General features: G+C 38.4%; 2 protein-coding genes across 5 annotated transcripts; both read right to left on the reverse strand.

Moving 5' to 3' along the window:
* Nucleotides 1-175: 175 nt before the first annotated feature.
* On the reverse strand, nucleotides 176-4,126 carry LOC131298988 (uncharacterized). The gene is made up of 5 exons (XM_058324513.1): nucleotides 3,939-4,126; nucleotides 2,092-2,798; nucleotides 1,521-1,766; nucleotides 1,155-1,246; nucleotides 176-992 (listed from the first exon to the last, which is right to left on the reverse strand). The coding sequence occupies exons 2-5, from the start codon at nucleotides 2,734-2,736 to the stop codon at nucleotides 374-376; spliced, it is 1,602 nt and encodes a 533-aa protein (XP_058180496.1). The 5' UTR covers nucleotides 2,737-2,798; nucleotides 3,939-4,126; the 3' UTR covers nucleotides 176-373.
* A 1,810-nt stretch (nucleotides 4,127-5,936) lies between these two features.
* On the reverse strand, nucleotides 5,937-16,153 carry LOC131298987 (COP1-interacting protein 7). Of its 4 annotated transcripts, none has more exons than XM_058324512.1 (12): nucleotides 15,805-16,122; nucleotides 15,595-15,654; nucleotides 14,771-14,943; nucleotides 14,507-14,689; nucleotides 14,317-14,419; nucleotides 14,189-14,219; nucleotides 13,460-13,496; nucleotides 12,668-12,820; nucleotides 9,553-11,773; nucleotides 8,038-9,439; nucleotides 7,239-7,322; nucleotides 5,937-6,395 (listed from the first exon to the last, which is right to left on the reverse strand). In XM_058324512.1, the coding sequence occupies exons 3-12, from the start codon at nucleotides 14,827-14,829 to the stop codon at nucleotides 6,331-6,333; spliced, it is 4,338 nt and encodes a 1,445-aa protein (XP_058180495.1). In that variant the 5' UTR covers nucleotides 14,830-14,943; nucleotides 15,595-15,654; nucleotides 15,805-16,122; the 3' UTR covers nucleotides 5,937-6,330. The 4 variants fall into 4 exon arrangements, with proteins under 4 accessions (XP_058180495.1, XP_058180493.1, XP_058180494.1 ...); XM_058324510.1 differs by having other exon boundaries at nucleotides 15,640-15,703; XM_058324511.1 differs by having other exon boundaries at nucleotides 15,595-15,703.
* Nucleotides 16,154-26,595: the final 10,442 nt, after the last annotated feature.

The following is a 26,595-nucleotide window of genomic DNA, read 5'->3' on the forward strand; positions in this document are numbered from 1 at the left end:
CACAGTGTCGAAGATTGCGGCCATGGGTTTAAGTTTTCGGCCACGGGTTAAGTTTGCGTCCATGGGATTTAAGTTGCAACCAGAGGGTTTTAAGTTTGCGGCCAGTTCAAAGATAACGGCACATGGTATATGTTTGTTTGCTGCCACCGGGTGAAGGAAATAGTTTTAATAGTGATAAAAAAATCTGGTCAAATTGCACTTTCCCTGTAGACATTGCCAAATAATTCTCACTTCTTCATACACCTTGCTTTCCACCTGAAATGCACTAATTTTCACAAGGAATTTGAAAATCAAAAAACAAAACTATAAGTTAATGATAAATACCAATTGACAGATAATTAACAGCGCATCCACTTATTTTTCTGATTTTGAATCAACAACGGTCAGACCGGCTCTCGAGAGCTGATGCAGCAGATTCCACATGAACAAGCAAACAATCATATACTTTTTTCTTCAACCGTTCAACAGTCTCATCTAACCCGTTTTTCTCTAAGCTGAAGTTGGTCTTCACTTTGTCCAGCCATTCGTTTGCTTGTTTGAGTTGTGACAATGTGACAGCAATATGGTTGTCTGGCTCCACTCTCCGCCCCATACTCTCCTTTCCTTTCTTTTCCACACGAAACCCTGCATCAAGTGCTCCCTCCAAGAATTTCAAGAACCAAGATTGTGTCTCATTTGACAGGTTCTCTCTTAGATCTTTGATATCCTTCATAACATCTCCTTTTGCCCATTCTAGTTTATCAGCCCCACTTAACTCTATCGACGGCTTCAAGGTTTTCGATATACTTTTTCCATTTTCAAGGCCTCTATTTCTGCTACTTTTGTCTATGTCCTTGTCATAAGGAGTTGAGATAATAGGGAGATGAAGTGGTTTGTCCTTTGATGGGGGTGTGGCATTTGGTTGGTTGATAAGCTGGTGAAGGGCGAAAAACTTGGTGAGAGAGAGGTGGGGATTCTCTGGTGATGCAGATGAGCAAAGATCGGCAAACATACTGAAAGCAGAAAAAACTAAGAACACTATGAACACTGGTAAAAACTAAGGTAAGAACATTGTGGTAAGAACACTTCATTTCTTAAATTTATTGTTTTCATTATTTGGTATGTGTTATTGTTATCAGTAAACAAATGATGACAAACTTTTTTTAGGTTTATACCTGAGGCACTTGACAAGAATTGCAGCTGAAGATGCTTCTTTTTGAGCCTCTGCAGCTACCAAAGAAGCCAAGTTTCTTCTTCTAACCATTCCCTTGTGTAACAATAGGAGATACATAACGGTAAGAAATTGTCATGTATTCTTTTTCGCGACTGTAAGTTGTCCATTTAACCCCCACAAATTTTATGTTTAGACTAATATATCAGCAACTGAACTAGCTGTTGTAGCCGTTCAAAAAAAAAAAGGAAAAAAAAAAAGAACTAACTGTTGTTATAATATGCAATGGTCATTTCACCATATAAAGGCATATGCCAATTTGGTGATCCATGTCAGTTCTTGAATAGCATAGATGAGAGAGGACAAATACCTTGGCGGGCTTCAAAAGGTTGGCCGGTAGAGAGGACCAGGACATGATCTCAGGCATCTGAGTCTTCTCCCTAGAGTGTGCCAAACAGTTCAACTTCATGTTTTCTAGTTTACTTGTCACGATGTGTTTTGCCGTTCTACTTTTCAATGGCGTCAAAGCTTCCTTGTCCTTGGTATCAAATATATCAACTTCTGGCTTTGATGCAAGTACTTCAGCAAGATTGCCAGATGGAGTAAATGGTCGTGCCTGTTATCCAAATATTAACGATTGTCAACCATTTGGGGATTTATTCTTTATAAGTTACACTAAGTTCCTAATTCTTCTTCAGGATTCATTGCTGTCCCTAGCCTTTTTCTGCACATTTTTGTACCACGTGTCCATGTTCGTGTCCTAGTTTCCAATAAAAGACGTGACTACATGTCCTTATCTGTATCCGTGCTTCAAGTTAGCAAGGTACATTACGATTTTTGATAGGGATGCAAGGAGAAGTTTAATTCATATTATTAGGCACAGTTTTATGTTCTTTGGAAATGAATCTGAAAATTCCAAGGATCAATCCTCTATAGCGTACCTGACCTTGGAGCTCTTGAAATTTTGTTTTCACCGGTGCAACCTTCTTACTGACTCCATTACTCTCATTCTCGTTGCTCTTCCCAGCTGTGTTTTGATCACCTCCATTCGCTTTTGCATTAGATGTCAAAACACCTTGCATGTACCTAGATGGAACCGCTGCCTTCTCCTCTTTCATGACAAATTTCTTTTTCAAGTTCTCTTTGGATTCCGTCAACTCACTCGATTTCGATCTAGTAATTCCCTCCTGATCAACCTGAATCGGGCCCATGGATGGCTCTACCATTTGCATTAGATCCTTGGGATTTCCGACAAATGGATGTCTTCCTGGAACCGGCCTCACCCCAACTAGGATAGGCACTGGCGTACCAGATTCCATCCTGTCGACATAGAAGAATTGGCCAAGCTGCAGTTTATTATTCAGGATGAACTCGTTGTCTTCCTTTGATAACGAGACGTATGTGGAATGAGACGAATCCGAGACTTTTATGAAGAAGCCGTGGTTAGGCCATAGCTCTGAACCGGTTAAGGCTGGGACGATGCTGATCACTTGTAGAAGGACCGAACGGTGTTCACCACCTACTTTTGCTTTTGAATTCATTCCTTGGAGGAGCTTTAGTAGTACACCAGGGGTAAGACAAGCCATTCTTTCACTCTCTTGTTCTGAAATGCGAACACCTGAGCAGATTTTTTCGCCTTTGTTCAAACCTGGAAAGGTCAACAGATAAAGGAACGAAGGTTAAGCTGTATCCAGTCATATTCTATGCCAAATTGATGTTTGGTTTTGCGGTTGTTTTATCAAATTCTATCACCAGTTATTGTGCCATGCGAGTGGATGTCAGGAGTTTGAAGTTTGAACAACTCATCTTGCGTGATCAAATTAGGCATTTTCAAAAACCAGGAGGCATTGCAATATGTACGAAAGCTTAACAAGAACAAGATTTGACTCTTTCGGAATATTAGATACACTTTTGGACGGAATATTAGATACACTTTTGGACCAGGGGCGGACCCAGAATTTAGTTGCAGTAGGGTCAAATATCTACAACACATGTAATTTATTTTTCGTATGTAAAAATCGGATAAGGAATTGAATTATATGAAAACAAAAAACAAAGAGTAGAAACTATCATATTACTCCTCCGTCCCGATTTGTTTGTTCCTTTTTGACTTTTACATGTCCCTAATTGACTGTCCAATTTCAAAATTAATGGATCAGATTATTTAAATTTCCAAATCAATGGATCAAATTTGGTTTTCTTAATAAGTTGGAAATTGGGACGGAAGGAGTAGTATATTAGTTCATAACTCATTTACCGTTGCTAAGGAAAATTGTTACTTGTAGAAATTGATGATTCTTATGACAATTTTTTTTTCCAAATATCTCTTTACAACTGTAGAAAAGAAAAAAAAATGAAATCTTCAATATTAAGATATAAGTTTATAAGAAAGACTCCAAGGGACATACAAAATTGTCCTCTTGCTCTTTTGGGTTCTAAAACCAAATTCAATTGTATTAAACTCCGGGCTAATAGTCCATGATGGATTGGACAATTAATAAGAGATAATGACATTACTATTTATCTGGGGTTTTTTTTAACGGAGAGATAATATGGTTGAAGAACCAGTGGGAATTAAAAAAGAAAAAGTACAATGTAAATTGCAAGAATGCTAGATTGGTAAGGGAAGAAAACAGAATAGAAATCCATGCCACAAAACTTCCAAGAATGAAAAGCAGGAGGGGAGATTAAGCTTCAGTTAAGTGCTGAATTGGTAAGAATTCTGATGAAGAATCATATGTGTGTGTGTGTGTGTGAGAGAGAGAGAGAGAGAGAGAGAGATGGTTACCTGAGAGATGAGGAAGCACTTGGCGACAAAACAAAAAGGGGGAAAGAAAAAACTAAAGAAGTCAGAGTGTAAATGGAAGCCAAGGAAATTTGTTGCAAATTTTCAATACAAAGATTGTGAACAAACTGGTCTAAGGTAGATCACCCTCCTAACGTAAAGGGACCCAAAGCACCTGTTTTTTCTTTGCACAACAGGCACGTAACTATCCAACTTCACTTGGCTTTAAAGCCAAGGGACAATCTTTTATGGGCAGAGATACCTGCTTTTTATGCTAAATGACTTATCTGACCCCGAAGGAAAATATGTCTTGGGGGACCATCTCCTCCACATTCAGTGGGCAATTTGGTAAGTAGGATGTTAGTATCTTCCTAGGCCGGTTCTCCTTTCTACTTTCTAGGAAGAGGAAATGGAGACATTGGAAGGTAAGGACATTGCAATGTCCTAATCTTGTGTTTACCAAATTATAAGGGATGTTTGAAGCAAGAATGGGAAAGGTTCACACCAATTATTTTCCGTTTAAAATCGGTCAAGGAGATTTTAAAACTCTTAGTGGCATGGCATCATCCAACGCATCTAGGAGTAATTATTCAATGGTTCTGGGTCATCGTGATGCCCAGGATTCTTAATCACCACTCTCTTGTGTCTTGTGTAATTCATATACTTAGTCATGAGCCCCACAGAATGGTATGGTGGTTAAGAGTCTTGGATTTGACCACGAAAATGGCCTCAAAGGAAATTGGTGCGAATTGAGGTATGTCCCACCAATTTGATAATCAATACTTCTTGTTTGGAATCCGCGAAGGATGAAAGTAGTTGCTCTTTTCATTTGCTTCTGTTGTTTGAGTTTGTTCTTGGTAATAAAGTCTGCTTCAAAGTTGGAAACTTGATCCTGTTCATTTGGCTGAGATATAATCGATAACAGAAAGTTGAATTACCAACTTTTACACGAGTTTAAAGTGGATGAGATCAGCGGAATCGCCTCCTTTGGAGATGGGATTGCACGTCTATGAATTGGAAGGGATACAAGCTGGGGAACGGTGGAGGAGAATTTTTAATTAGCTTGTCAAGTTCAATTACAATGAAAATAACAAAACCTGTAATAATGAGCTGCTTATCCATGATAAGGCGTTGAGGTCCTCGCCTCCAAATTCCAGCGTGGGCAAAATTTTCAAATTGACGAATGTAGTGGGCAAGACTTCACCCCGACACCGTATATTGCGGAAAAAAAGACTCATCCAACAGGCCAATCCAAGCCGTGGTGTCACTGAGTATTTCCACTACACTCAACGAAAAACATTTGCTTCTGCAACCAAGCTGTCGTTAACAACAATGAGATCGAGGTCTTCCTCCAATGGTGGAGAGGCAGTGGGCCACCACAACGGTAGTAGCCTGCTTGGAAACCTTCCTCAGCTCATCTTGTACGTGCAGCTCATCACTCATCAGTCAAAGTTGATAAGTACTTAGAAGAGATCAGCTAATTTGGAGATCGAGAAGAATTCCATTCGTCCTCTCTCTGCCCAAATGAGTCAAATGACAAACCTCAGGCCACGCCTTGCATAGAGAAGAACCGCACCTTTCTTCTCTTCCACACATTTGTAATTTTAAAGCCAATCATAGCACTCCTGCCACTCATTTTATCTTTCACTCTCTTTGAGAAAATGGCAGCCCCTCATCTTTAGTGAGTTATTATCGACTGTTGGAATTGCAATCCTGAGAGAGGGATTGTGTTCCCCAGCCCAACTTTGTACCCCTTACCGGTAACTTTCCATATCCCAAACTAGGAGAGAAGAAGCGGAGTAAAGAAGACAATGAAAAAGCTAGCACCAAGGAAACACCCCTAACTTAAGGGTCAAAATCATACCTCAGGAACTGTTCATATACACTAGTAGAATGGAGAAGGAAAGAATCAGAACAAAAAATAAATCAAAGAATTTCCTAAATTGAATTCCCCCGTCAGATAACAAAAAAGAGCAAGAATAACAAATCAAAAGAAGATAATGAGCAAAGCTATTGTCCCGCGTGAATACATTACTCTTTTAAAACTGTAGATATTTCGGTAACCCAACATCTGATATACATCACAAAAGTCAAGTGCAAATGAACATGAGAAAGAATGCTTCGACTACCAAAATCACCAACATTCTGCCAATTGGCAAAGTTTCACTTAATACAATATACAACATGACATTTTAACACAAGTAATGGAAACAACTGACTAAATCACGAAGAAGGCATCAAAAATCCAACAAGATATACATAGCACCACCGTGATTATGTAGATGGCCATACCTTTCAAAGGATAGGCTTATATAGATGGTTGTATGGAGCCTACCTCAACAACAGGCTATTCGTAGCAGCAATCAGAGTTTGGGCCGCCTTCTCAAAGACAGTGTTACCTCGGCTTTGAGTCGTTTCCCTTGCTCCGAAATGTTGACAAAGAGAAGAACGATCGTGGGGCTGCAAAATTCAGACCCAAGCATAATTAAACCAATGTCTAAAGATACTACTAAGTACTATCTCATTCATTGACAAACTAGTTTCCACTTTCCAGTGTTGGAAACGAGGATGAAAACTGAAACAATGATACAGATTAAAGCCTCCCTAATCAACCTTACTAAAAAAGTACACGTTAATAATTGGCAGTGCTCTTACTACACTTTGGTCTATTACTGCTTGAAATTAGAACTGTCAAAACCAAGGCATCCTAAGGACTGGCTGACAAGAATTAAACAGATATAGTAAAATAACTACCCTTTTGGACATTCCAGAAAAACTCGAAGCTTGCAGAAATATTTATGGCAACCATCGAGAAAGCTGCAAAATTGTGTGCACACAAATGTGCTTCTGTGTTTGTCAGGAAAATCTATGATCCAAAATATCTCCTCATGCTTTTTGAAAGAAACGGTCCAGAACCTCACCCTAAGATCTCCTTTTGCCAACTCCACAGGGTAAACACAAGGGTCTATTATGCACAGGAGCTAAGTCCATGTCGAAATTGTTTGCTAACCCAAACTAATTATGTAATTGATGATGCTGACAAAAATAACAAAACCCCAATAAAAGGATCCCAAAAAAGTTTGGAAATAACTTGAAACTGCCTCGTGTAACGTTGATTTTTTCCAATTTGGAATTTTCTCTTTGCCAAGTTTGAAACCATCAAAATCCCCCAACATCTATCCAACTATCCTAACTATTAAGCGAGAAAACAAATAAAACACTTTTTTGTCCCTTTCACCAAATTATTCTAATTGCTGAGAGAAATTACAAGCAAACAACTAGTCAGGGTTCATAATCAGTCACCTTTGACAGAACCTCCAGACAAATGATCATCCCTCAGTTTAAAGTTTGATGGAGGTGCCGGGATAGAACTGTACAAGGCTTGAACTGCAAGAAGAAAGAAACAACTTATTGCTAGATAATCCAGTATCCCGTGCCCATAATATGACAGAGAAGAGAATAAGAACAAATGGATACAAACTTTGCCCCAGCCAAACCTAAAAGAACCTCGCCACCATGCCTACAAAATTCTGCTATTTATAGATTTACATCAAATGTAGATAAAATAAATTACAAATTCCACGGGCTCTTATTGCTGTCCGCTGTCCAGCACTATTCTAAATCATGCCGCTTTGCTTATCCATCATACACCATTGTTAGAGCTTGTCACACATTGGTTAATTATTACCTTTAAAACTAGTATGTGAGCCTATTGGTTTTGAGTTGGATGCTTTTACAGCCATGAATAAAAATTCCAGCTGCAATCACCAAGCTCAAAAGGGAGTTAAACCTGAGGTTAGTTCCTACAACTTTTGAGGTACTGAACTTGATCTCCGAGAACCAATAAGCTTCCCGAAAACCAAAACTATAAAAAGTTGCATTCAGTAAAGTTATGCAACGTCTCGTGCCGGATTCGTGAATATGTCAATGAACATCCTAGCTTCCAACAATTGGAATTAGAAAGTATTAAATAGCCACCAGTAATCTAATACATTTTTGACAAATAATTTGGCCGAAAAATTAGTTCCAAAACTAGGTTTGATGTGAAGATGCATTCAGATGAATTCTCAGAATAGTAGAAGATAGAAAGCAAATATGTCACCTTGTTCACTGTAAAATTCACTCTCATTGAAGCTATCATCAGAAGGATGGCCTTGAGAGTAGCCCATTCTCGATTTCCTCAGATCTTCTGATGACCGATTAGCAGGATCCCGTCCATCTTCAGTATCATCATCCCCTTCAGAAGTTGTGGCAGAAATCCAGTCAACCAAACTATCAGTGCCACGACTTTTCCGTCCAAACTTTAATAACCGTTTAAATCCTTTTGTCACATCCTTGCGTGGTTGACTATGGGAAGAATTAGCAACGAGAACAGGTTTCTGAGCACTTCCCCATTTCTTCCTCATTCGAGCTGCTGCATCTGCCTCTGCCTGATTAAGAGAGTGTGAGTTCCAAGACACAGGGCTCCCTATTGGTGAGTCAGCAGATGCGTCAACATCCGATGTCTCGTGCGCATAAGAAAACGCATTTTGCATGCGTGAATTCCACGACACGGGGCTTTCTGCAGGCGAATCTTGGACAGAATCAGCTGGGTGAAAGGTCGAACCCACTGCAGCAGGCAACTCAGCCACAAAAGAAGGGTCCACTTGAGAAAAAGATCTCAGAGCATCACCGCTTTCTGATCCGTAATTAAACTTGTCAAATTCCTGGCTCAGTATTGGTTTGCCATTATCCACGTCGGTATTATCTTCAGTAATCATGACTTCAGACTCTTCCTCTTCATTATCTTCTACTGCATCCACCAACTCTTCTGGCTCAATGACGAACTGATCTGACTCTTCTTCGCCATCCATAGTCTCAGATGCCATTGAAAACTTCATCTTGGCTATAACAGCTCCAGCACCAGGACCAATACCATTACCCTTTCTGAGAAAAGGCTTTGACTCCATGTTCTTTGCCAATTTGTCATGGGGATTATTTACAGTTTGTTCTTTATCAAATTTCAATGGGGTCAAAACAATGCCCTCTGAGTCCAGAGAGGACTCAGCAGGAGTTGCGGGGCCCTTCCTTAGGAACTGTGACCGTCGTGTCTTCTCCTCCTTTATAAGGGGAATCTCTTCACCATTGCTTTTGCTGCGGGCATAGTTTCTGGCTTGTGGGCGTGTTGTTGTTTTGCTAACTCCAGAAGAAGGCTTCGTGTTTTCTTTTCGCAAGTCAGAAAAGTTGGGGACTGACTGCGCCAGAGGATTCTCAGATTGCATTTTCCGTCTCCCTGTACTGGAGTTAGAAGCTCTTACAGCAGACCTCTGAGCTGGAACTGCAGAAGTCCGAGGGGTGGAATACGGAAGATTTTTATTGAGTAAAAGCTTCTTAGTTTGGGAGCTTTTAGAAGCAATGTCCCCTATAGATGTCTCACTTAAGGATCTTTCATGACCAAAAGATACCTGTTCTGCAAACTCAGATAAATCTTCTTCATCTTCACTCTGCAGAAGATCTATTGGGTGCTGTGAAGGGAAAATCTTTTAATGGTCAGTTACGAATAGGAAAGATGAACTTAAATCCACCGGTCATTGGCTTATCATTACACGGACCAATTAAAAAATGAAATGCATAATACCTGCTCCCTTTTCACATTTGACCGGGTATTGAATGATCTGAGTCTCTCTGCACGTCGGCGAGTGCTGCCTGCCGCTGAATCTTGCCTGTCAACAGACCCTGAAAAACTGGCCTTTATCTCTGTTCTACTTGATTCAAATCTGTCCTGCATGGCTTTCATCTTGGCTTCCTTTTCTGCCCTTCTAGAACTCCAGTCTTCCCTAAGCTTTGCATCTCTTTTCTGCATATATCTTTCATAGAATTTTCCTCTGGAATCTTCTGAAAGGCCAATATCAGAGAACTTCTGCTTCAGAGAATCACCATCATCCTGATTATCTAACATCTTCATTGGTGGCGTACTAAAGTTTGACATTTTGCTATCTCTCGAATTTACGGTCACTGTGTTCTTGTCAGTCGTTTGAGCAGGAGCAATCTCGGCTGGTGGTTTTAGAGACGTTAAGCTCGCTGCTTGTTCAGGCTTATTCTTCCGTGCGGAACTGGACTTGTGCTCAGCAAAAAGCTTTTCAAGCTCATTTGCTTTCATTTTCAGCTCATCATTGAGTTCCTGGTTTCCTTTAGGCTGCCTTACCCTCTGAAATTGCTCTCCAGGAACAGTTGGAACCGTACCAGAATCCTCCTGATCTTCCGACACTATTTTACTAGATAAGTCTGGCCTCTTATTTCTGTAGTCAGAATTTTTTTCTTCCCTCCTAGCCTGTGACTTTTTAGTCCATTCAGGTGTGGAAAACTGTTCCTGGAAATTCATTCTTTGGTGTCCAGTGTCTTCTGCTCTTTTCGTGGTATTGACAGGTTGCTTCTCAGACAGCCCCAAATCTTTGTTCCCCACTTCCACAACTACTCCAAAGGATCTCCCCTGGGACTGAGAAGCTAATGAATCACCCTCAATCCCTTTGTACCGAGTTGCAGATGCTTCCCGAAATTTAACTCCAGAGACAGCTGACTGCCCAGAGTCCACAGCTGTCCTAGGAGGTTCCATACTATGAGAAACCCGCTGACCTTTTGATTCCACTCGTAAATGGCTCAGGGAAACAGCCCGGTCTTTCTCTCCATCAATCTGCGTCTCAGAAGCCGCTTGCATTTTGATTCCACCACTCTCATCGCCCGCAAAATAACCCTTGGACCTTCCTTTGTCTGTCAAACCAATCTGCTCTTGCCTGCCACCAGACAAAGATCTTGACTGGATTTGAGATTTTACCTGATCCGTCAGACTGTCATCCTCAGCCCTGTAAAAGTTGGATTTTATCTGGGACTGGGTCCTACCACGTGTATGATCCTTCCCACCGTCACTCTCAACAGTTGCCAAAGTGGATGTAAATTTACTGGACTCAGAAGCACCTGCGGACAAGCCATTAGAAACTGCCGATGGGGTTCCAAAATCCAAACCTACCTTTCTCTCAATAGCAGCCTCTTGACCAGAAGCAACCCCAACCTTAATTTGAGGATCAGTTTGATGCTTTGAATCGCTACCACTAACTTTGCCAATAGCGCTTTTAAGTTCAGGCTTCTCAGAAGCTGACGTGTCATTCCATGCCTTCTGCTCTTCTGGCTTGGTTTGAGAAACCGAGGAAGAAGAAGGCGTACACAGGGGGCTCTCAATGTCTTTCTTTTCACCACCCAAATCAATACTCATGTCACTGGCACCACTCCACCTCTTCAACACTGCCTTCTCAACTGCATTGGGAACAGATGACACATCGGAGGGTGATCTCCTGAGTTCAGCAGACTTCCCAGCGGGCTTGCCACCACTTCCAGAATTCTCCTTCTGTTTGTTCTCAAAAAGGCTGATCCGATCCTGAACACTGAGCCGCCTTGTGAGCTTAGGGGTCTGAGAGGACTCATTCTGATTCACTCCATCACCTTTCTCCTCTTCCTCACCGCCCTTGTGGGTTTCCTTGTCCTCGTCTCTGTCGACACTTGACTCCCTACTACCTCGTATAGGAAAGGAGACAGAAGAGGGAATTGGTAGCTGCTGCCCCCTGGAGGGTTTGGATTGCTCAAGATGTTGCTGAGTTGCATCAGATAATCCGGCGATGAAGTGTTTACTTTCGGGTTGGTGGCACTGGGGTTGTTTGGGCCCACTCGGCAGTTCTTCAGACGGATCTTCATCGATAGACATGTCCGATTCCCATGAAGACCGGACAGCATCGTCCACTGTGGCCTTCCATGGGTTGATCAGGTCAGGCCGTCTCTCGCACAGTGCTATGAACTTGCTGCATGCATCGCTGCATCAAGATAGCACATAAATAACCAATAGAATTGTGATGAGTAAATGAATGGCCATATACAGAACCACCATATTTTACATTTTGCCAGAAAAACAAAATTACAGCAGGTCCAACTACAAAAAAATAACTTCTTTTCTCTTTTCCCATTATACTGATAAGATATTGGATAGAGAAGTGGCCAACTCAATTCAACCTTCTAATAGAGAGTGTTTGAGAGAGCTTTTTTAACATCATAAGAAGGAACTGATTGCTTCTGAAAGCAACAACTAAGATTAATAATGAAATGAGGGGAAGAGGGGAAGAGGGTGGGGAATGATTCAACCCAAAGTATGCAAAAAGGAATCCTACATGAAGCCCAATAAACTTATGTACGTATTTGAATTGATTTTCAGGTAGTTTTGCAAAACCGTTCAAATGTGATCCAACTTTTTCTATAAGAGATGTCAAGATTTTGTAATAACCCAATGAATGATGACTATAATGCGCCCATCCCAAATCACAACTCCACAAACAGATAATGTGTCTCTAAATATGAAGTGATGATCAAGAAAAGGTAACTAGTACGGAAAGTCAATCAACAAGTTATAATCTTCAAAAAAAATTAATAATAATAACAAGTTATACACCACAGTAGAGAAACAGTTTTTAACTTAAAAATGCACCATACTGTAACCCCGGATGCAGAGGGACACGAGTCAAACACGGTGAGAAAAGAATGAGACTTAGTGATAATCACTGTTTTATTATAATAGCAAACGTACAACTAACCCTTAAAAGGGAAAAGATGGAAATTTGGGGAACAGCAGGGAGAGACCCCCCTATATCGATTGCTTTTGAGAAGTGGAGGAAGAGGCAGTGAAGGTAAGAGAGAAGGATTTTCAGAGTACTCACTTTAGGCGAATGGCACCAAACTGATCTGCAAACAGTTTGAGTTCCAAAACTGTGTCAAGGTTAAAACCTGCAGCAGCTGCTCGAGCACAAGCTGTTGTTAAGTCCTGCCTTAAAGCACCAAGCCGCACATCAATAGCTCTCAGAAGTTCCTTCCTGCATGAGTAGAAAAATTCAAAATACATGTGTGTGAGGGAGAGATCAGAGAAGAGAATGGTCATTCAGCAGATTAACTAAGACACGCTGTGTGGCCAATGCAAATTAGCTATGTGAGAGTGAAAGCATAGTATCTCCGAGACTCCAACAAGTGACAACCACCACACTACCACAGGCCAAAGTAACTGGTTAGCATCTGCCCTCTACTCACTTGTGAATGTCAACCATCCACTTTGATCAGAGGCATGGTCATTATCATACAATGTCATTAATTCATGTATCAGTAACTGATTATGCCAGCATTCTGCACCATGATACCAAAAGCTAGAAGCTCACAAAGATCCTAGATCAGTCACTTTTAACTCATGGAACTTCCACAAGCTATCATGATTCTGTAAACAGCGTCCTAGTCTCAAACCATTCTTTAGTAACATCCTAATCTTTATGAGAAAAAGACCAAACATGAGGGAAAGTTTATTGACTACTTTATGTAAGCTACTTTGCCAGCAACAAGCACAATACAGCAAATTAATCACCAAGTCCATCCAAATATTCTGATAATTGATGCGCACATGCACACACACACGGAGAGAGAGAGAGAGAGAGAGAGAGAGAGAGAGAGAGAGAGAGAGAGAGTACTTTGTTGCGTCAGCTGCTGCTGCTGCTCCATCCCCACCTAGATCAAAATTAAGATCCAATGACTGCGTCAGGGAGCTAATACAATTCATAATCAACTCAGAATCAAGGATAATGCAGTTCAATACAATTTTGAAATCATCACAGATATTCATACAACACTCTTCACCTTTATGGCCAATGCTATAAGAAAATAATTAAAGCGAGAAAATGCCGGCATAATTTGGTTGACCAGTTACAAGATTTTACAACATTCTTCCTTCTTTATCAATTCTAGAAATTATCCTATATCTTCTCAACTCGAATTTTTCCAATAAAGTTCCAAAAATTTAATGGGTCATTTTAACCTCTCTTGGATTCTTCCTTTTTTCTACTTTTCCTTCTATCCATCACGACTTCCATAAATTTTCTTTTACTATAGTATCTGATAACCTCAAATGACATCTATTCTCATATAACCCCCTCTAGCAATCATTAACATTACCAACAAATTCCCTTCTATGTCTACATAACCTAAAACTATAAGCAATTCTACACGTCAGCTCACTAAATAAGTTATTATAGACAGACAAGTGGAAACAAACTAATCCAATGAACATTACGTTCCACATATTTGATTTCTCTTTTACTGATGGTATGACTATCAGGAGATAGTTCTGTCATAGCAGTAACAATTAAAGGTGAAGAAAATAATCAACTTCTTGAAGCCATAAGATAGGGAATGAACCATACTCAATGAGCTCGACAGCTGATTTCCTGCTCCCTAAAATACAAAAACAAACAAATTGAGAAATAAAGAAACTATGACCCATAATACTATTACAAACAAACAAAAAATCTAAAATTTCTTTTGGCGTTACCACTTGTGAATAGATTCTGCGAGCTGCTTCTAATTGAGACATCTCCGTATCATATGTATCAACCAATTCCAGAACCTCTGGCGTACTAACAAAGCGTACGAACCTAAAGATAACAATTTTCAGTTTACTTCAAAGTTCAAATTCACAACTAAACGACCGTTCAGGCTTTTCAGATGGCAATGTGACTAACCTCTCAAGTGTCCCTTTTGTGAACCACGTTTCAACATTTTTACTGTGCTTTACGTCAAGCCTAATTGACTGAACTTCCAGTGCCACTTGTTCTTCTGCAACCTTCAAATGAGTCACAAAAGGCTTCACCAATCCTGATGCAAGCTTTTCAATGTTTCCATTGCTGGAAACGAACAATTCGCACCTGCCAACAAGAGAGTAAAACCTAAGCATCACAATCTGAATATAATCAGAATTAAAAATACCATCCAATGGAGATCCCCACCTTGAGCGCTTTGGCGACAGCTGGAATATAGCATAATCAAGAGGGGTGCCAGATTTCATTTTTCTCCAACTATTCTGACGCCACCCGTTCTCTGTCTTCTTTCATACGAAGAAATATACCTCTTGGAGCTTAAATTGCTTAATATTCCAAATCAAATGATTCCTTCATTAATCCTAGACCCAGAAGTCCAAAACCACAATTATATCAGTACCTCTGCATCCATAAAATTACCCATCTAATTCAAGATTAAAATGGAAAACATCTAAACTCAAATGAACTGTATTAGAAGAATAGTACGACAAACACTGTGCATGCACATCAATAATCAGAGTCAATTCTTGACTGATCCTTGTAGGAAAACACAATGTGATTGTCAGTTGTCAAAATGGTTGAGGATAACACTAAGGGGAGTGGTCGACCAACCTTGACATGGGAGGTGGTAGTTCAGAAGGATCTAGGTTTTCTTTTGACATTATAGGTAGAACTCAATGGGTGAAACGGATTTATAAGTATTACAATTACATTAAAGTATTACAATTATAGATCCCAATCGGTGAAACCATTTCCAAAGAAAATGCGCATGAAATTGGACAGTACTCCCAATGCCACCCAAACAAAATTGACATGCCAGACGAGTTCAAAAAAATGCCTCAGATCTGATTCCCGTGAAAAAAACTTTTTTTTTTCCAAATGCCAATCAAATTGTATATCTACACACACACACACACACACACACACACACACACACATATATATATATATATATATATATATATATATATAGAGAGAGAGAGAGAGAGAGAGAGAGAGAGAGAGAGAGAGACTGGGCAAGTTTAAAGTTCGCTCAGTGGAGAAGTACAAAATCTAACCAAAGGCAGAAGAACCTGCAAACCACTTGACCAAGCTAAAGACATCGATGCTAAGGAAACAGAACTAAGATAGGGAAAAAAAAAATCCAGAAATGAAAAACCCTAGCAATTGAGTAAAGAAAATTCAAGAGAAATGCAGAGACGATCGTGGAAATCGAAACCGACCTAGGCGAAACCAATGCGGAGATCTTCAATATCCGAGCCGGATCCTTGGCGTACGGTTCACATCCGGACCAACATTTCGATTCTTCTTGCTCCGGTACCCTCTTCTTGTTCGAACACTGTCGAAAGGAGAGAGCTTTATCCAAATTGCTTCTTTAATGGGGTTTTGGCTTTTTCCTTTCTTGGTTTTACGAAAACCCTACGAATTACCATGGAGACTGATGAATCGTAGCTTTCGTCGATTGTTTCGCTTTACTCTCTCTCTCTCTCTCTCTCTCTCTCTCTCCACTGGGTATGCAGGAAAGAGAGAGGGATATGAAGAGGGCAGGGAGTGCTGTGCTGCAGACAAATATTACTAATTTAATCACAATCTTAGGCTTAAGCTTAATGGAATAGGAAGGATGAAATACATTTGAAAATTGATGCTCACGAAATGACCATATAGCCCATAGTGTATTTATTTCCTAGACGTTTCAACGATTTCAAAATACAACGGAGATTCAAAATAAACTTTGAATATATCACTTTTGTTTATAGGAGTAAAAAAAAAAAAAAACTCTACGAAATATGTTTAACTATTTTTTTTAACCATTGTGAATCATTAATGTTCTATACCATTTTTCATCACAAATTAACGAACTAATTTTCACCTTTTATTAATATTTCAATTAACATGTTCAAAATAAAAGAATTTATTGACAGCATCTACATGTACCAACGAAAGAAAAAATGGCAAAAAATACTAATGTGCAAAATGATTTGAGGGGAGCGGCGACATGGTAATAGCGAGGCAATTGCAACCAAAAAATAGGTTTTATTTACTTTTGAAGAATCTGACTTCTTTACAGTTTGGGTTTGAACTGTGAAGAGGACTATGTGTAATCTCTATTGTCTTACAGTATTTTTAATGGTGTTCCGTTGGGGAAAAAAGGCAAATCTGAAAATGTGCAAAATGATTAGGTAAGCCGGTGACATGGTAATAGCAAAGCAATTGTAGCAAAAAAAACACTGGATTACTTCTTACCGAATAAATCTTTTTAAAATTTAGACTATCGATTGATGATATAGATGATTAAAATGTAAGTCCGGAGACATTCCTGCAGTCGGATCCTATTCCGAATTAAAGGAATTTATCCAAAACTATAATGATTTAGCACCCTAACCTGAGAATTGAAACAAATCATAATAGAAAAACTGGCCATTGACACCCAACATAAAAAAGTTTTTTTTTTTTTTTTTGCATTCCAAGTTATAACCTGGTCAAGTGCGGAACGGTATGCATTCGCTATCTCATAATGATTTTTAAGATTGATGAATGTTGTTGTTCATTTGGGAGTATCAAAACTTCTTAACACGATCTGTAACAAATTATCTCTATTTATCTCTTCGTACTCATTACTCTTAAAAAACTTCTTCAAAATCTCCAAACAAACAAGACCAGAGATTTATGTTTGAAAATGAGAGTTAGAAAAGGACAAGTAGCCGATCTGTGTTATCATTTTCGCAAATTAACGGTTTGAAAATGAGAGTGAGAAAAGGACAAATATAAAAGGGAGTCAAGTAGCCGATTTATTGTTTTCCTTTTCGCAAATTAACGGAATGAATTTATGTTTCATCATGTACTGGCTGGGTGTCCACAGCAAAACAGCCACCGCACATGGTGGAAAATGAAAGTAATCGGCTCCAAACATGGACTTCCATATCTACCCTTGATGCTTAATTAGTCTGTGACTGTGTAAAAGCTACAATTTTGGATTTTCATTGAACGTTTCGTTTACTGTCTTTTGTGTGTTTTTTATATGGGCTTTTTTCAAGTTCTATCTATATTTATAGATCTTTCCAATTCCCGAAACAAATGATTAATTTCAAATTTAGCATCAAAAATCCCCAACAAAAAAAAAAAGAACAAAAAGACAGCAATAGCATACCAAAAAAGTTAGACCAAATACATCCTAGATAAGTGGAACCAAAGCTTGGGCTTAAAAAAAAGTGACAAAATAACGAATAAAACATACATCAATTTGGAAGTCGAAGGGGACGCACCTGCTGCAATACAACTTCTTTTAGCTACAAATATTGATAATAATCTGCTCAATAACATTGTTCATGATTACAGTTTTCTAATGCAACAATTTGACAAAATACTATCAACCACATGCTTCAATATTAGTTGGAGATATGCATATTCATCTTTGCATCTATAATAAATCGCTAATTTACTGCATGCAGACGCCATTGGGGTACAAAACCCCAAAGATGGTATTCTTGTAAGTTGTTCTAATGAAGTTCCGTTTATAATTAAAAAAAAAAAAGAAAAAAAAAAGAACTTTCCATCTTTCGCTTACTTGCCAATAAAAACTGATCTACCCCTTAATGTTGTTTCCTTTTTTTCCCCATTTCCCTCCACGAATTTTCAAGTCTACACAAAAGTTTTCCAAATGGTATAGCACCTGACAAGTTAGTTAAGGGTATAATTGGACAGTTAAGCATATAGGAGTAGGTTTTTTTTTTTTCCCGTAAAATGGTAAGAGTTGTATTATATCATAAAACAGCCGAATACATCGAAATTGGATATCGCCCATAGGGAATTAAATAACCAAACAAGAAGCCTAGCTACTTAAGATCACCCACTAGAATCTCACAATCAGGCTTTGCCAGTTAATCGGCCATGACCGATCTCCAAACAGAGAGAGCAACACAAACTCTCAACTGCGGTACAGACAACCAAAATAACAGCAGAAATGAGATTTCTGAAGATACGGGTATAGTTGGACAGTTAAGCATATAGGAGTAGTTGGTTGGTTTTGTAGATTAAGATATCATAAATTTCCTTTTTTATTTTAGTCACCGTCATGTCCTTTTTTATTGCAGGTCAATGTAGTATCATTTGAGTTCATTTAGACACCTGCGAGTTACGTCACAAAATCACAATTTTCTTTTCACTAGATTCCTCCTAAGTAACCGTTCCATGTGTTATACTATATATATTCTATTCGTTGTTGCAGAGAGATTTTCCAACAACAACAGTCAAACTAAAGAGCTCAAACTAGATCCAAAACCTGACCTTGTTTCCTCTGTTCTTGCTGGGGTATTTCCTACTCCTCTCTATCGATCTTTTCAGTACTAGTCTTGCAAAGGAGTACTTTAAAAATGCTGTCTTCTTACGGCATGTGTAATGATTTTTTTTTTTCAAATTCAAAGCCATTTTTTGACTTGGTATAATTTTTAAATGGTATTTTTGAAGATACGGCTTCATCACTTAAATAGAAATTAAACCGTTAAAACCCTGGGGCCACTAGAGAGTTTGTCCGATTGTTAACTTCAGGGTAGTTGACTCAGCAATATATATATATCGCCTCATAGTTCCCGATCAAATTTTGATGATCTGAGCCGCTCAATGTGATCAGAACGTGATCTTAAGAATACTTGAGAAAAATCAGCAAAAAAAATGACCGGGAAGAGCTTGATCCGAACACTTTTGAACAGTTTTTTATTGAACGGTTCAAATAAAAACTGCTTAAATCAAACCTTTCCCGGTCATTTTTTTTGCTAATTTCTCGCGGGCACCCTTAAAATCACATTCTGCACACATTGTACGGTTCGGATCATAAAAATTTGATCTGGAACTATGAGATTGAGATTATGAGTGTTTTTTTAGGTATTTTTTTAGGGTGTCCCTTGAACCGTTCCGTGTATATATATATTTCAAGACTCTGGAATTAGTCGAAACTTCATTTGTAAATTGTAATAGAATTTAGATGGGCGGGTGTAAGACTTTAAAAGAAAACGTGGAGTGGCACGGGCAAACCTATATAATTTTCAACTTTTTACAAAAATACCGCTGCAACTATAAAGAACTCAAATTTGAGTAGGAAAATCGCTTGAGTTCACCCGCCCATGAGTCCGTCACTGCAAAAGTATGTGATTAAACTTAAATATGATGCACTCTTTCACATAGGAGTCTAAATTTGCGCAATTTGGATTGTCTCGAATTGGGCAATAACTTCGGGCTAAAATCAGGATTGCCCCTACATAATTAATAAAGTGAAGCATCATAGGATCCGGTTTATGCCACAGCTATATAGTCCAAATTTGTGCTGCAGTCACATGAAAATTATGGTTGAACTTTTTTGTTATTGGCATGGTCTTGAACTTTCACTATCAAGGGGCTGTCTATGGATCATATGCACCCCAGTTTTAAGTGGCCAATATGATGATCAGTTTGTCAGGATAAAGTTGACAAATCTGCCCCACTATATTCTCTAACATGTGCCCTATCTCCCAAGAGAAATTTCTTTTGCCTAATTACAAAAAAAAAAAGAAAAAGAAAAAGAAAAAAGAGAGAGAGAGAAAAATCAAGAAACTAAAAACAAGCCCAATGGTGTGTATTCATAGTTTAACAAGTCCGTATCATAGTTATGACCAATGTCGCGTAATTTGGAGTGCGAACGGAGAAGCGTCTTTCGATTACCTTCTAAACTAATAAAATTTGCAAAAGCACGAATTGAGAAATGAAGCATAGAGGGGATTGAGAAAAAGAAACGAAGGGTTATACTAAAAGATTACTTGGGCCAGTTGATTAATTACGAGCTGAAGTATCGATTATGCAGAAACGGGTGCTAGTTGATTACGAGGTAAAGTCAAGATTCAGGTTTTACAAAGCAAAGTGATGGTATTTTCTTGTACATAAAAAAAAAATATAGCGCTACACAATCATTAATAAAAAATCTCAATGCACCTTTGTTGAGGCCGTAGCTAAGATTTTTATTGTATATGTGCAATGAGCGCTAACAAATATATCTGACCCACCGAACGATACGAAATTTTATCTAGATCAAAATATCGAGTGAGAAAAATCGAGAGCTTACCCATTGAACTAACCACTTGGTGATAATCCAAAGTCAAATTGGTTATGCAAGACTGCGGCCATTAGCTTGTTGGGCAAAGTCCACTTTGAACTATGTGCATGGTTTTGGTCATGTGTAGATACACTTCTTATAATTCAAGATTGCGTGCTGCTTAGTCTCCGAATATCGCCTTCAAATAAGGTTGAAATACCCCAAGCGTAGGGCTAGATCGTTGGAAGCATAATATCCGAAAGTTCGGGATCGTACCCATAGAGAATCGAAAATATAGCTAGTTTGGATTGTATGTTTTATAAGGTGGATTGCGGCGTTTAAGACGGCCAACTTGATTTTGCTTTAAACGGTGAAAATGCTAAAACAAAATACTAGAAATGTGCTTAATAAACTCAAAGAGGCAAATCTAGAGATCGTCTAACCCTTGACTAAGACCGTTACTGGTTCTCAATATAACTCAAGTGAGAATCACGACCGCGCGCTCTCACTCGGAAGATTTAGCTTTAATGACTACGTTTAGTGAAAGATGTGATTAACTGGAATTAAATCAACCTATTTTTGCGAATGTATCTAACACGTAAGAGGCCACGAGCCCTCAATATGCTGTTTGCCAAGACCGCTTGACTAAATGCCATATCAAGGAGTTCAACACCCCTCGCTTAGACCAAAATGGCTAGATTAATCCATTTTCGAAAACCAGGATTTTAAGCCCAATGGTTTGAGAACCAAATAACCACCTAAGTCATCGGAAAAAATTATCCCGAGACTTACCCAAGAAACTACTCACACATAGCTAAAAGACTAGAAATTATGCTAGGAAAGATAAACATGTTTAACCGACGAAAACAGAAATAAACTTGAAATTAGTAAAGATCTAAACCATAGCTACAACATTAATAAACAAGAAATTAACATAAGACAAATACTTACTTGAGTTCTTAAGAAATTAAGCTTGAACAACAATGGAGGAAAGACTAGAAAGAAAACTAACCTAGAGCATAAAGTAGATACTTAAGCCTAAAATTACATATGTGAGAGAGAAAGACTTCCAACCTATTTATACAAACAAATCCACTCTCTACAAAATATCCTAAAAACATACCAAAAGTAGCAACTATTCTATTAATGGAAGGTCCAAAAAGCAGCAAATATCTGGCCGAAAGCTCATAGTATCGATACTGATTATGCAAAGTATCGATACCACGTTGCTAAGTTGAAAAAGGTCATTTCCCCGTAACGATCTCGTATCGATATGGATTAAGGCCGCATCGATACAACAAAACCTGCATTCCTACTAAGCAAACGCGTATCGATACAGATTAAGGCTGTATCGATATGGAGAGCTTATCTCCAGTCTTCAGGTCAGCCTTCAAGACTTGGCACCCGACGGCCCCGGAGCTCCACAACATCTAAAGACTACATTTTAAACCTTTCTTTTACCTTTTCTTTACTTTAATTTATTTAATGAAAATAAGAAAGTACCTCACATTTGAAAACAATGGCATTACCAGAATTTCAAGATTCTATTTAAATCAAAATGTCAACCCCCCACTTTTAGTGTAAAATGAAAAACTGCACATTTTTCTCAAGAGAAAACGGCTCAAAACATGACCTTGCTCTTCAAATAAAATCTTGCAACTTTGTGGTTACTCTTAGGAAAATTCAAGGATCAATTACCACCATTTTTAATCTCGAGAATCGATACTTTTTCTGAAAGTCATTTTTTCATATTTAGACAGATTTTAAGGGGCCGACAGGGTCTTCGGGTACTTGGAAGCACTTGGGCCATCCATGACGTTGAAATGCGCCTTATTTGCACGTTTTACCTGAAAACACTAAAAACACACCTTACGTGCAGTATCAAATAAAAGCTAGATAAATGCAAATTAAAACAACATAAAATGGGACTAGTCGCACCAAATATCTACAATATTGGGTGCTCATCAACATCTCTATAATTTGTGAAGTCTGTACGTAACACTCAATTCCGTCCATAATAACGTCAAATGCAACGGATGCACATTAACTTGTTTGTTCCTCATCAATTGCAAGGACTCCCTTGGTTTGGATGCAACATCTAAGAGCATCTGTGTATGGGGTACCCATTGGCAAACTACAGGAGTCCGACTATTCAAACAGATTGTTTGTGCACATATTGTGCACAGATCACTGTGTGGGGCTCATTAAGGGTCCTACACAAATTATCCGAGCCGTTCATTAAATTAAAATGAGGTGGTCCTTGCGGGAGACGAACTGATATGTGTGTGTGTGTGTGTGTACGTACATATATATGGGGGCCGGTTCAAGAGACAAATACATTTTTCGAAATCCCACGTGAATAATCGGAGCCGTTCAATCCTAAAATCTAAATGAAAGTTTAGATGTATGGATCGAGTACTTATAGGTATCGGATTGAGTTGATTTACGCGGGCGCCCTTGAAAAAATATTTTAAATTTAATGAACAACTCGGATCATTTGTGTGAGACCCTTAGTGGGTCCCGCACAGTGATTTGTGCACAATACGTGCACAAAAAATCTGTATGAGTAGACTTTCTGTAAATGAATGAGTATTGGGTTTTATTTCTTTCTCCTCTGTCATTATAATGGTAATTATGCAATAATCATTGCTATTTGATTGCATCCGTTATTACTACTAATATGCTTATGCAAATCTTTCTTATTAGCCATAATGAGCAAAAAAAATTGAAGCTCATGATTCACATTGTGTGTGGGGGCAAAATTCACGAGCACATAAACCTGATATAGCTGGTTGTACGGAGAGCCCCACCAGCCACCAATCCTAGTTGTTTCACACTGTTTTGGGTCATCAACGAAACCCAGATCTGATAATCTGAGCCGCACGATGGTTGGACTTTTTTTCCCCCAGTTGAACAATTGCCTTGCATTAGAATTCATAGTTGTCCTACCCACTAATTGGATAGTCGGTGGGGCACTGCACATGTATGGTATTTGACTTAAGGTTGTGAAGGCACATTACTCCGAATGGTCGGTGAGTTCGATTCTTGAAGTCAGCCCGTAAGAAAGTAATTTTTTTATGAATTTTTTAGTTTCGGCATGGACGACCTGTCTTTGATCGACCAGAGAAAAGATTAGTCGATGTGCGCGTAAGCTGATCCAGACAACCCTGACTGTTGGAAAAAAGAGAGGTACATGGAAGGTTGCTAGCTAGACTAATGTCGCACTGTCACCGTAATGAGGGGGTGTTCGGACAAATAAGCCAAAGTGGCTTATTTTTTGTCCTTATTCAAATTTTTTTCGTATCACTTGGCTTATCCTCATTTTTTTGGGGATTATTGCATCTTCATGACGAGAGGAATCTAAAAAGTATAAAATTTTGATCGAAATCCAATATTTTTTGAATAAAGACGAAAAAAGTGGCTTATTGGCTTATTTTTGTTTTTATGTGAGTTTGTTTGGTTTATTTTTGGAGGGAAAGCCAATGGCTTTTTTAGCCGAACGGGGCCTGAGTGTGCTTGAACTAGGAGGACAGGAACCAAAAGAGAAAAGGGAAAATGACCCTGTGTCAATTGGGACTTCATACTTCTTGTCTACCGCTCCGTTCCAGAAACCTTCTTAAAAAATAAGAAATTTATTTTACATTTTCAAACTCAAAAATAAAGTAAATGAAAATTTTTTAATTTTTTTTTGAATTGTATAAAAGATCTCGTTGAGATCTTCCAAACAAGATCCATATTGCATATTTTTATATTTCAATAAATCCATAATTTTTGAGCTTGAAATTGCCTTCTTAAAAAATAAAGGCTTATTTTTTATTCCGGAACGGAGCCTTAATTGTGTGAAATTTGAATTTAAGAGAAGTACTAATTGATTCACAATCCTGCAATATCATGAGCTACAGGGTCGGTCCAAACGGATAGGACTCTTGGGATATCTAACCCTCTCGCTCGATTGGTTTCAACTCTTAGTGCCAGTATTGGTCCAAACGGCTATGACTAGTGAGATACCTAATCCATCTCGCTCCCTCAATTTTCATCTCTCAATGTAAGTGTCGGTCGTACAGAATACATCATGCATAAGCACATAGGAAGTGAATAAGTTTGGAGGAAATTCCTTGGGAGGCTGTGGCCGGACAAATTCAAAAATTTAGAACTTTGAATAGTACTTACAAATTTATAGCCCAAATTTGTAGTTTCTTTCCTCTTTCTTAAATTTGCTTGATGTTAAATGAAAATGCTGTATTAGTAAAAGTAGAAAAATAATTTTTACAATCCATTTTTTTAAATGCTCTCTAAAATTTGTCTTTGTAATGTGAATAATTTTGTGCATTAAAAGAATTTTTTTGAGATGCACATATATATAACGAAAAACGGATGCAAAAATCATTACCCTAAAAGTAAAGGTGAGAAAACTTAAATATTGTAAAACTGATAAACATAAAATTAATACTACGTGAGTGCATTTTTTAAAATAAATTTAGTCATAAACTAAAACCAAATTCGTTTTTATTTTGAGAAATGATATTGGCACTCTCAAAATTGATGCAGGCACTCAAAAATCATTGTAACTTCAAAACCATTTTTCTTTGTTTTTTGAAATGTCTGCATCAATTTTTGGAGAGCCAATATCATTTTCCTTTATTTTTCTCTTTAAAATAATAAAGAAGGTGACGGGGAGATCTGAGATTCAGAGACGCAGGTGAAGGCCTCTCGCGCGGCTGCGATCTGACAATACCGTTAGTCGTTGGGCCCCTGAGATTCTACTCCTACGCCCTTTTTACTCCTAAACTCTCCAAACTCGGAAAAAAAAACAGAGCAAGAAAGAAAACCTTACACTGTGCCGGCAATGGCAAAACCACCTGTTGGCCGTTAGCAAGTTAGCAATCCAGGTTCGTTAATTCAACTATTCTGATTGTGTTAATTCCAGTGCGGAGATTGACTTAGGGACTTAGGGTTGTGCATCTGATAAAGATCTTTAGCAATCAGAGACTAATCATGTGTGCATACATACATTAGGAGTTACGTTCCAAGGCTTCGAGGGTTTAGCTTTTAGTGCTTTCGAAAAGTTGAATTTGTTTGAAGGAATCTGCTTTTCGAGTTTGAATTTTTGACGCTGTTGATGGAAATGCTAGGGAGAAAAAGAAACAACTTTTATTTGACGTGATACATAAGGAAGTGAATACTTACCGGGGGGGGGGAGGGGTGTTTGAGAGCCAATTACCTTTTAGATTGTTGATTGTGAATTGTAGATTATAGTGTTTTTTTTATATAGAAAAAAATCGGTAAAGTGTTTGGATGATATGTGCGTAATAGACTAGGCAAAAAGATTTTGTGAGTGTGAGTACGAGCGACAGTCTAAAAAGCTCCTCCAGAGGTGATTTTTGGATTCAGCATTCTCCCGTTCCTTTTTTATAACGCGTTTTGATAGAATCCATTCCCTAATCAGCTCTAAACACTCAAAATCCAGCAATACAAAATGAAAAACCACAAAAAGGAGGCTGCCAAACAAACTATTTAATTAGCTGCCCAGCTTTGTTTTTTTGGTATACAAGAATTTTTATGAAAGCCTTTCATTTGCTTCTCTTCGATGAAAGTTTTATTTTCCCAGAATATATCCTAATTTTTGGTCTACATAAGTGATACTAAGACCCAATAACAGTAGAAGAAAGAGAGGATTAATGTAGCCTATCTGGATTGATTGGTACATATGGTTAGGTTTGGTATAATCTGTATTGTTGACTATTGTTCAACTTGGACTTGGAAACTGTGCTAGATTATAGTCACACCCGTTTCAAGTTTCGTTGTTTGTTTGTGATTTTGTTTGTTAAAGGAGTGTTTGGTTGTAGGTTGCTTGCCCGGAAATTTTGCAAGTTAATGATGTTTCCAATGGACCTTAATCAAATAGTATGATTATACTAATTCGTCAAAAAAGTTCATCAAGATATTGAATTGTGCA

The sequence above is a fragment of the Rhododendron vialii genome, chromosome 8a (assembly GCF_030253575.1).
Source record: "Rhododendron vialii isolate Sample 1 chromosome 8a, ASM3025357v1".
NCBI lineage: Eukaryota > Viridiplantae > Streptophyta > Magnoliopsida > Ericales > Ericaceae > Rhododendron > Rhododendron vialii.